Raw genomic sequence first — 11,439 nt, 5'->3', positions numbered from 1 at the left:
ATATAATTTGTATTGAATGTTGTTGTGTAACTCTAAAGAAAGCAGACCTGGGTATTTGATATTAAGTCGTCGTAAGTATAGTCGCGGGCAAAAGAAACGCGCAGTACTTTAACGTTTTCTAAAATTCCACCCATGAATCAGCGAAACAGGGTTTCAAAACTGGTACGAATTATTTTTAATTAGGTAGTACGTAGGTATGTAGGTTGATTTTTGAATTCCATGCACCATCTGTCTGAAACAACGTCTGTCTGTATTTGTATTTCCATATAATCCTCCGAAAAATCAATCAAAACACGAAAAATAGATCGCAGAGTGTAAATGTATGTTAAGTACCCCAAATTTAACGCGAGTGAAGAATACAAAGCAAACAAAACAAAGTCGTGAGTCAAAGCTAATAAAAATAAATATGGCTTCATTCGTCTTATAAACGTAGTAACGGTGATACAGTTACATTAAAGTCAGGCTTACGACACTCAAACGACTCAAGTTTTGAACTAAAAAAAAACTTAATAAAAATGTCAGCAAGAATCATAAAAGGTGATCAAGTCGTGCTAGAATCTAGACATCACAATTTCAGCAAATACGTATTAGATCATCTCCGAAATGCAAAACCTCATGATGTATGTCTGGTAAGTGATTGTGAAGTTTGATATTAATACTTTTCTAATAGTTAGTAAGAGATTTGAAAATTATAATTATTTTTTTCTGTTAATATTGTTTAGGAAAACTACGATACCGGGGAAAAACTGACTTTTGCTCAGTTCACTGAATATTCTGTCAAACTATCTGCAGCGCTGTCTGGATTAGGAGTTACGAAAGGAGACGTAGTTGCAGTAGGCTGTGAGAAACGTATTAGTTATTTGCCCACCACTTTGGCAGTTGCGTTTACTGGTGCTGCGTGGACGTCTTTTGACTCGAAGATCGGCAAAAGTTGGTGTTTTTTTTTACCAAATTAAATTCATTTATTTATTGCATTTATGCACATGCCAGCTTTACAGTACATACCCAAACCACTCATAAATTAGTAAAAAAAAAATAGAAAACATTGAATGGCGTTTTTTTTTTACTAGGACAAAACTAAAACATATGCCCTATCTAGGACTACCTAGGACTGTCTAGTCGTAAATCACTGGAACACTGGAAAGATTTTTTACCTAATTTATTAATTTGATTTAATTTAACTCATTCAATTTCGATTGACGTAATTTATTTTAATTGTTTTGATTTATTATGCAAGATTATTTGTTTGTTTTTATATATTTACTAGCTAATGCCCGCGACTTCGTTCGCGTGTACTTTAGTTATCAGGGCATAAGTTTATTTTGGTTCGTGTGCTTCCGGCGAGAACCTCAATCATATCTAACCTACATCATATTTTGTAAATAAGGTAAAAGATAAATAAGAACAGATACTTAATCACACAAAAACTCAACCAGTCATATTTTTAAGTCTAGAAATAAGGAAGTCTCATAAAAACTCTCCCCTAATAAGTAGAAAGCTACTTCTTCTTTCTATAACTTTGACTAACCAATTTTCATACTGCTAAGTCCAAAAATGAGAAATTTTCCGTACAAACTTTACCCCCCCCATTTTACTTCTTTAGGAGGGAATTTTATCCATCATCATCATATATTGTCATCGAGAACTTATATACCTATTTTCATACTTCTAAGTCCAGAAATGAGAAAATTTCACATAAACTTTACCCCCTATTTCACCCCCTTAGGGGATGAATTTCTAAAAATCCTTCCTTACTGCTCACTTACATTATGAAAGGAACCCCTGTACCAAATTTCAAGTTTCTAGGCCCAGTGGTTTGGGTTGTGCGTTGATATATAACCCAGTGAGTCAGGTTTGCCTTTTATAATAATATATAAATATAATATAGATAGAAGGCTAGCTTTTGCCCGCGGCTTCGCTTGCGTTAAATTTGGGGTAACATACATTTACTTTCTGTGATCCCTTTTTTTTGTGTTTTGATTGATTTTTCGGAGGATTACATGGAAATAGAGACAGACGTGCAATTTTTGGAATTCAAAAATCAACCTACATACGTAATTAATCAAAATTCGTACCAACTTTGATACCCTGTTTCGCTGATTGGAAGGTGGAATTTTTCAAAACGTTAAAGTACTACGCGTTTCTTTTGCCCGCGACTTCATACGCGAGAAATTGTAAAGTTCCCGCGAGACATGAATTACTGTTATGATCTATTTAATATTAAATACTTTTGAAATACTAATTGAATTCACTTATTTTTATTCTGCGGAAAGTTTTCATTATTAAAAAAAAATATGTCAATCAGGAATAGTGTAGCTTTCTATTGGTAAAAGAATTATTTAAATCAGCTCAGTAGTTTCAGTGATTATCCCTAACAAACAAAGAAACAAACAAAGTTGAGATATTTCAAGGGATTTTCTAAAAATCTTTCCCTAGTGTACCTCTACCTTAGGAAGGGAACGGTTGTGTTGCTCTGAAGATGAGCTCTGGTTGAGTTCGAAACGTGTCAGTGTAATGTGGTGCTGGTGATAGATGAATTTGTGTGATTTGTGTGTACTTACAGTGTGGAGGTGGAGGAACTGCATGAACACACATTTCATGCATAAAAGTAGCTATCATAAAGGTCGCGGGTGAGCAAAGTAATTGTGTCAGTTCGTTGAACGTACATGTAAAATTTCGTATTTGTGCTATCAGCCCTTGAGGAGTTCCGTCATCAGCAGACTACCCTGGCTGCAGCATCAGGTGGTGTATATCATTAAACGCATTGTCATTGAAATTTTACAATCATGTAAAGTCTTTTGTGTGTGCCATCAACTTTTGAGGAGTTTCCTTCGACGGAGACGATTCTGGCCAGGATGAGCAGAATATCACTGCTAAATTATTGTATTGTTGCCAGATACACATCAGTTTGCCAAATCTCCAGTCCCTAGTTTTATTAGTTTAGATTGTGTATATAAAATCCTCTTTATTCGTTTTTATCCCGTTAGATTTTCAAAAAATCTTTAAAAGACTGTTTACCTGTTTGTATTATCTATCTGCATGCCAAATTTGAAGTCTCTAATATTTCTCCTTTAATTTGAGCAAACACGCCATTATCCGATTATACTGGATATATATTTTCGATTCAAAACCTTCCGAGTTTTCCGTATCAAAGGGATGAACTTTCCAAACTTTAACAGTTACGAAACCCATGAAGATTTTGTATGGGAAAATGTGTTTTTTTTTTCTTTTATTAAGTATTTTTTTTTCGTAAATTTTCCAATGTTCTTAATATTTATTATCCTATTCCTGACAAAGACAAATTCAAAAGCACAAAAATCATAAAAAATTGTTCCAGCTGTTCTTGAGTTATAAATGGTGTAACTAACACGACTTTGTTTTTATTATATAGATGTAAATGTACTGTACTAAAATAGGTAGGTAGTAGGTATTGAATTGTTTTTTTTTCTTTTTCTTTTTTTATTATGTTTTAGGTAGTGTTTTGCTTATTGTCAGCCACACTACCATTTCCTTCTTTAAGGTGAGGACTGAAAACCAGCAGCACTGCTGAGTCCTTTACCTCTTCACAAATTATTTTTTATCTGTTTCTTTCTTTGTATTTTGTTATGTTATATTTTTGGCTTTGTGAATAAATATTCTTTTATTTTTATTTATTTATTATTTATAATTACGGAGTTAGGGTCACTGAAGCGAAAATATAAATCCCATTTATTCCCTATCCCGCGGGATTTTTTATAAATACTGAAAACTATTTTTAGCTAAGCCGACTGAGGATATAGGTTAAGGTATACAGTAGGCGACAGGCTAGCAACCTGTCACTATTGTACCGTTTTTGTCAAACTTAAAACCTAAAATTTGAAAAAGTGGCTCCGAAGCGGTAACGTTTAGTGTGCTCTGCCTTCCACATTTGGGAATACAGGCGTGATGTTTGTGTGTGTTTGTGTGTGTTTGCGTGATTACTTACTTGCATGCCAAATTTGAAGTTTCTAATAATTATAGTTACGTCCCGTGGGAATTTCAAAAAAATCTTTCTTACTACTTTTACACCTATAAAGGAACATACAATCCAAATTTCAAGTTTCTAGGCCCAGCGGTTTAGGCTGTGCGTTGATCTGTCAGTCAGTCAGTCAGTCAGTCAGTTTTTTCTTTTTTATATACTCGTAGATTGTAATTATGGATATTGTCTGAAATAAAGATATTTGAATGTATTTGAATTACAAACGTGTTTTTTTTTCAGCTGTATTAAGACACGAGTTAAATTTGTCACGGCCAAAGTACGTCATCTGCTCTGTGTTATTTTGGGAAACATACAGCAATTTGTTAAATAGATGTAAATTCATTCAAACTGTTATTTCCTTTGAAGATAATATCGAAAATATCGATTTATCAATTCCAAAAATGATGTCAAATTCAGTAGATGTAGAAAGTTTTGATCCAGCTGATGTTGAAGGACAGACGGACATCGCACTTATTTTATATTCATCTGGCACTACTGGCTTACCCAAAGGAGTTCTTCTATCTCATCTTGCTTGCACATTAGGTTGTTTGCCTAAAAAGTAAGTGCGTATTAACGAACTACATAACTAACAAAGTTTAGCAAATAAGCTAAATTTGCTAGGGGATGAAGACCAGGATTGTCTTTAATGAGCTCTTAATATTTCAACATAGTTGTGTTGTATGCATCACGAGCTTGGGAAAAACTGAAGAATTTGCGAGTGGATGTTAATGTTGGTTGACCGTGCTCGGCCTACTGACATTCTTGCGCGTAGACTGTATGCACTCTCACTACCATTTGACACGTTCCACTTAAAGGCTGATTTTCAATGATCTAGTAGGTGGATCCAGCGTCACTGGATTCCAGCGCTGGATTGCCACTGGATTAATGTACTTAAACATATTTAAATTCAGTATAGCGTCCAGTATCCAGCACTGGATCGGAATAGACCACGTTCCTGTTCGTTCGTTCGTATCCAGTGACGCTGGATCCAGCTACTGGATCAATGAAAATCAGCCTTAACACTTGATCCCACTACACAACACTTACAATATCACTCCGCACAGCCGAAAGGAACTCAGAATCGGGAGCTCATTGTGTAATCGCGGTCTACATCCTGTAACAAATATATTTATATATTTCAAATAATCGTGAACCATGAAAAATTGTTTAGCAAATCAATTAAATTTTCGAAAGCCAGTAACTTGCTATAATGTTGATGTTTGCTATTGCTGCAATGTAATACAATGAAATAAATAATTACTGTCGTTTAAATGGATACACAATATTATAGGTGCATGATTGCTAATGATTCGATTAACAATACACTCATGTACAAAATTAGAGGAACGCAAAAAAAAAGTTCATCATTTCCTATGGCGAATTTCGTTCGTTTAATTTGAGTTTTGAAGTAAATTTGTGTTTTCTTGAAATTTATGCTTCAATTGTTTGGTTCGTCGTGATCAGTATAAGTCTGAGAACATCATTAATTTAAAAAGGCAGACCTAAACGCGATTCAAGTGTCTAAGTATGTGACTTTAACTGAAAATTGGTACACTTACCTTCATGTGTCGCAAACAGTAGGAGTATCGAAATCTGTGGTGCATAGGGTCGTCAAAAGGTATTGGCAGACCGGACAGTACACGAGACTTGCAGGACAAGGACGCAAACGAAAAACAACACCAAGGGACGGCCGGAAAATCAAATGTACAAAAAATTTTTTTTTTTTTTTTAGATACTTTTATCTGATATTTATACCCAGTACATGCAAAGTTAACGGAGAATTTTGAAATATTTTTTGCGTTCCTCTAATTTTGTCCATTTAGATAATATTAATAACACGTTCATTTATTTATTACAGGTTTCAAGATCAATCTATTAGGACGGTAATCACCTGTGGATGTTGGTCCCACAGATATGATCTATTCAGCTGCTACGCGGTGCTTTGCGCCGGTAGAAAAATTGTGTTTTCAGCAAATCATGTTACACATACTGCAACAAAATGTTTTCCAAAGATTATTCAAGATTGTAAGGTAAATCCTGTTTTGTCAAATAAATTGAATCATGACATGACCCTCGATTGAGTTTTGTCACAACAAATGCCTTATTGACGTCACAAACACATTTAGGGTCTACGCTAGCTGGCGCGGGTACACTGAGCGGGCTCACGCCTGCGGGCGCTGATGCAAGTAAAATACCGTCGCACGCGACACGCACAGTTAGCGCTGCTCATACTACTTTTCAACAGGCGCCCACCCGCTCCGTGCAAACCGCGGCAGCTAGCGTAGGCCCTTATCGTTAGAACGTTCTATGCCAAGTATGTAGCATTCGACTATTAGTTCGACTGTATTAAGTAGCTGTATTAGAAGAGGAGCTGTATTGTCCTTCAAAAGCGGTAATCTTATGAAATCATTCACACAATAATCAGTTAAATTTCTAGACACGTCTTTAGGGTCAAATTTCGGGCTATGCCTTTTTGCAGAATTATTGTTTGCCAAATGCTTCATTTGCCAACTGGTTCGTTTCCCAACTCTCAATTTTCTCCGAAACCAAAAAAAAATCTGTGTATTTTCGCTTTTATTGAACATTGTAGGTTAGGTTAGGTTTGTTTTATGAAAGTTCCGGAAAAATATGGTTTCATAGAAAATCGTGAGTAGGGAAATGAAACAGTTGAGAAAAGGCAGATAATTGACAAATTTATCTCTAGTATCTAAGATTAAGAACTTGATTTAACATTTAATATTTCTCATTCGACTTTTTATTATCTTTAAGGTTAACATGGCAATATTAGTGCCTTCATTGGTCAGCCATCTAGCTAATGCTGAAGACAAATGTGACCTTAGTTCACTGAAAGAAATATTTTCTGCTGCTTTGCCATTACCATCAAAAGATATTGAAAAAATAAAAGCAAGGTATGTACTTTATAAAGACTTTAATGATTCTCAGACTAAAAATTAATAGGTTTAAATAAGTAGTAGTCAGCGCAATTTTGATAGTAATAACGTTTTACTCATCACCAGTCAGGGAGCGTAACTTTGGTGTGGGTGACGTCATTATGACATGAAGTCATATAGGATGTTTTTAAAACAAAATTATAACACTGCAGTGATGCTAATGACTCTTTAATTTAGTGGTGATGTAAATTTAAAATACCATGTGAATAAAATATTTTACTGGGTAACCTAATTGTAACAAAAAATATTCATTATGTAAATACATAAAAAAATCACGTGTACACTCAGGAAAATATAACTCTCGAATCTCCCGCCAGTTACAAATTAGCGTGGTACTGCTCATAATCCTCATAACCGCACATGGAGCAAAATATTGTTGAAGTTTAAAACCTTTCTTCATCTTCTTCTTTCTTCTGGCTAAAAACACTGTATTTAGCTTGACGTCATACGTCAGATACGTCTGTCAGCGGCACCAAAGTTACGGTGTTATTGTTCTGAGCAAAGGGTATAAGTACCTATGTGTTCTGAGAAAGTTACGCTCCCTGCTCATCACACACATAATAATAAATCATATTGTCCATCATAGAATACCTACGCTTAAAAACGTGTTACAAATCTACGGCATGACAGAAGCTGGTGAAATTACTACAGGGAGTTGGGAAACGAAAGGTCCAAAGTCAGGAAGTGTTGGCATGGCCTGTCCGGGCATAAAATTGAAGGTATTCGCTATTTAAACCAAAATGATAATGATAACCGATTAAAAAATAGCTAAATGTGATTTGATATTATTATTATAGGTTGTTGATCTAAAAACTCGCGAAATTTTGGGTCCCAATCAGCAAGGAGAAATCTGTGTTCAAGGCCCTTCTGTGATGAAAGAATACATAGGGATGAACTCGTCGGAATACCTAGATCAAGAAGGTTTTATGTTATCCGGGGACTTGGGATACTACGATGAAGATGCATATTTCTACATCGTGGGCAGGCTGAAAGACATGTTGTGTTTCGACGGATTCATGGTGAATATAATTTAATATATTTTCGATCTAAGTCATGTTGCACCGAAGATCAAAAGCAATCAGTAGCTAAAAAAAAAAAAAATTAGCAAAAAACTTTTTAATAAAAAATTAAACTGCAAAAAAAACTAAAAAGCAAAAAATAATAAACCATTTTTATTTAACCTTAATCTAGTTACCAGTTTGAAGTCGGTGCCTCAGCACGAGCCAGGAGGAGTGATAGAAGCCCATCAGGTAGACTATACTAATAGGTCTACTTCTCTGCTGGGAGTACTGAGGCACCACCAGACAGACCAGGCAGACTCGTTGCTTTTTACAAAAGATTGCTTTTTTCGATGCAGAGACGTTCATTGTTGAAGAGTCCCGGTGCTTCATTACCCGTTCGGTTTCACCATAATATGCATTACGACGAGCATAAATAATAATTGCTTAGCAACTGTGTTAAAGTAATTAATGAGCAGCTCAGGTGGTCAACTGTGATCATGATTTTCAAGAGCGAATGCACGAGTTACTTTTTTCTCTTTTTTTTTTTTTATTCGACTGGGTGGCAAACTAGCAAGTGGGTCTCCTGATGGTAAGAGATCACCACCGCTCATAAACATCTGCATCACCAGGGTCATTGCAGATGCGTTGTCATCCTAGAGGCCTAAGATGGGATACCTCAAGTGCCAGTAATTTCACCGGCTGTCTTACTCTCCACGCCGAAACACAACAGTGCAAGCACTGCTGCTTCACGGCAGGATTAGCGAGCAAGATGGTGGTAGCAATCCGGGCGGACCTTGCACAAGGTCCTACCACCTGCAAAACTACTAAATAAAAAAAATGGTAAATTAAATTACCATATTAGGTGACGTACAACATTTGAAGAGTTCCCTCGATTTCCTTAGGATCAAATCATCTGATCCTGATTTGGTGCTTATGGGATCTAATTGGAGGTATTCCTACACGAACGAAAAAAAAAATCAAATCGGTTCCCAAATGACGTATTTTTGAGTTCCGAGATAACAAACATAAAAATCGATTAAAATATAAATACAACCGAATTCTTATCAAAGGAGGTTATCCTCCTTCTTTTTATGAAGTCGGTTAAAACCTGACAGCCTTTAATGATTTTGCCATTAAATACAATTGTATTGCAGCGCGTACATAAGAAAGTACAGTTTGGCCTCATTGAAATCGCTTTTGTAAAACAATTGCGTTGAGGATGCTGCGTTGTCGATCTAATATTTTAGATGACCAGATGGCCTAGTGGTTAGAGAACCTGACTATGAAGCTTGAGGTCCCGGTTTCGATTCCCGTGTCGGGGCAGATATTTGTATGAAAAATACGAATGTTTGTTCTCGGGTCTTGGGTGTTTAATATGTATTTAAGTATGTATCTATCTATATAATTATATTAATCCGTTTCTTAGCACCCATAACACAAGCTTTGCTAAGCTTACTTTGGGACTAGGTCAATTGGTGTGAATTGTGCCGTGATATTTATTATTTCTTTATTTTAATAAATAAATACCAAATATCAGTCTAGAGAGCTCTACTCCCACGTATACGATTTTCTATCCATTAGGTGGCTCCATTGGAGCTGGAATCGGTTCTGCTCTCGCATCCAGACGTACAGGATGCGTCCGTGGTGGGCAAGCCCGCGGGCGTGTTAGGCGAGGAGCCCGCCGCATTCGTTGTGTTGAAGCCCGGCGCCACGCTCACCGAACAACAACTCCGAGAATATCTCGCTCCTCAGGTTGACATACTTTGCTTTCTTTACTTTTACCTTGCAGAAGAAACTTAATTTCGAAGTCACACCTAAGAGACCAGGGCTCTACGCACCTGTGATACCCCTCTTGTTGCGGGTGTCTAAAAGCGGCGGTGATTTCTTTGTATTAGGTGACCCTTTGTTAGTCTAAATATAAAGTTTAATGCTTCTGACTTAAAAAAAAAAACAGACTTCCATAGAAACTTTCACTCCCTTGAGGATTCAATTTCGAAAAAAATTTTCTTATTCCATGTTTACTTTTTAAAAACAAAACCTGCAAAAGAAAACAGCTTTCCAAAAATTAAGGCTGGACGTTGATGAGTCAGTGAGTCTGGTCTTCTCTTTTTATATGAAAACTAGCCTTGGCTCGCGGCTTCGTCCGCATTAGAAATAGCTAACTGTTGTGTATTATGCTCTTGCATTTTTTTAAATATACAACGAAAATTAACAGTTTACTTACACGATTCTTGTTGCCATGGCAACACAATAAATAAAATTTCTTTTCAGGCCAAAATTTTGGAGTTTGGCCTGAAAAAGGTTCCTCTAACAATTTGAAAGGACAACATTCGCTCGCACAACGCCATCTACTAATTGCAAACGAAGTTAACACGTCACGTCATCTTGAGAGCTGAGGTGTCACCGCTCGTGGACAGTGCCCTCTTAAAATAAAACTTAAAATATTATCCCACGGGAACGCATTACCGGAATATCAAGTATCCCATGTCTCAATGCAGATCTTTATTTATCTATACGCCTAGTTTCATGTAAATCCGTTTAACGGTTATTGCGTGATTCAGTAACAAACATCCAAACCTCCAAACACCCAAACATCTTCACAAACTTTCACATTTATAATATTATAGTAGGATAATGGATTTTTCAATTAATTTAATTTGGTACGTTTATTTACAGGTACCACCATACATGCAGTTGCGAGGTGGAGTGAAGTTTGTTCCTGAATTACCTAGAGATTCGCAAGGAAAAATTAAACGTCAGCAACTAAAAGAATTGCTGTAAATAAAAAAAAAAAGTCTAGCATTCCTACCATTGTGTAAAGCTGTCTTAGTCAAAATACCACAAACGGGACTTATCAGGCTATTATTACACAAGTAATATTTACCTCGACGTTTCGGCAACGTTACAGTTGCCGTGGTCACGAGTAGACTGAAGTGTGGGGTGTCAAGTCTGCCTAGCAGCGCGAGTTCTTCGAACTACCCGCACTTGATCACTAATAGTGCCGGCACTCGTATCACGAACTACCCGCACTTGGTCACTTTTATTAGTCACCCTATCACACCGACACACAACACTAACAACGTCCGATCGTCCCTCCGAACATTCATCCCGACGCCGACACTTATTAATAACAGGATTCCACGAAGATGAAAGCTACCCATCGTCCCGGTTGAAATTCTTATGCTTTTTTATTTCAACCGCTTCACTGGCTTCCGTGCCACGGAACGTCATTTTTACTCAAGAATGGTACGTGAAGCGGTTGAAATAAAAAAGCATCAGAATTTCAACCGGGACGATGGGTATAAGCTTTCATCTTCGTGGAATCCTGTTATTAATAAGTGTCGGCGTCGGGATGAATGTTCGGAGGGACGATCGGACGTTGTTAGTGTTGTGTGTCGGTGTGATAGGGTGACTAATAAAAGTGATCAAGTGCGGGTAGTTCGAAGAACTCGCGCTGCTAGGCAGACTTGACACCCCACACTTCAGTCTA

At 36.7% G+C, this 11,439-nt stretch overlaps 1 protein-coding gene across 3 annotated transcripts; it reads left to right on the top strand.

Annotated features, from left to right (window-relative positions):
- The first annotated feature begins 442 nt into the window (after nt 1-442).
- On the top strand, nt 443-11,031 carry LOC141434359 (luciferin 4-monooxygenase-like). 3 transcript variants are annotated; one of them, XM_074096768.1, is made up of 9 exons: nt 443-629; nt 723-930; nt 4,238-4,556; nt 5,856-6,027; nt 6,767-6,906; nt 7,535-7,667; nt 7,746-7,967; nt 9,531-9,701; nt 10,626-11,031. In XM_074096768.1, exons 1-9 carry the CDS (start codon nt 516-518, stop codon nt 10,728-10,730), a joined length of 1,584 nt encoding a protein of 527 aa, XP_073952869.1. In that variant the 5' UTR covers nt 443-515; the 3' UTR covers nt 10,731-11,031. The 3 variants fall into 3 exon arrangements, with proteins under 3 accessions (XP_073952869.1, XP_073952870.1, XP_073952871.1); XM_074096769.1 differs by lacking the exon at nt 9,531-9,701; XM_074096770.1 differs by lacking the exon at nt 723-930 and having other exon boundaries at nt 540-629.
- The last annotated feature ends 408 nt before the right edge of the window (nt 11,032-11,439 follow it).

The sequence above is a fragment of the Choristoneura fumiferana genome, chromosome 13, assembly GCF_025370935.1.
Source record: "Choristoneura fumiferana chromosome 13, NRCan_CFum_1, whole genome shotgun sequence".
Lineage (NCBI taxonomy): Eukaryota > Metazoa > Arthropoda > Insecta > Lepidoptera > Tortricidae > Choristoneura > Choristoneura fumiferana.
The sequence above is the reverse complement of the archived record's forward strand: the minus strand, read 5'-3'. Positions and strand labels throughout refer to the sequence as shown.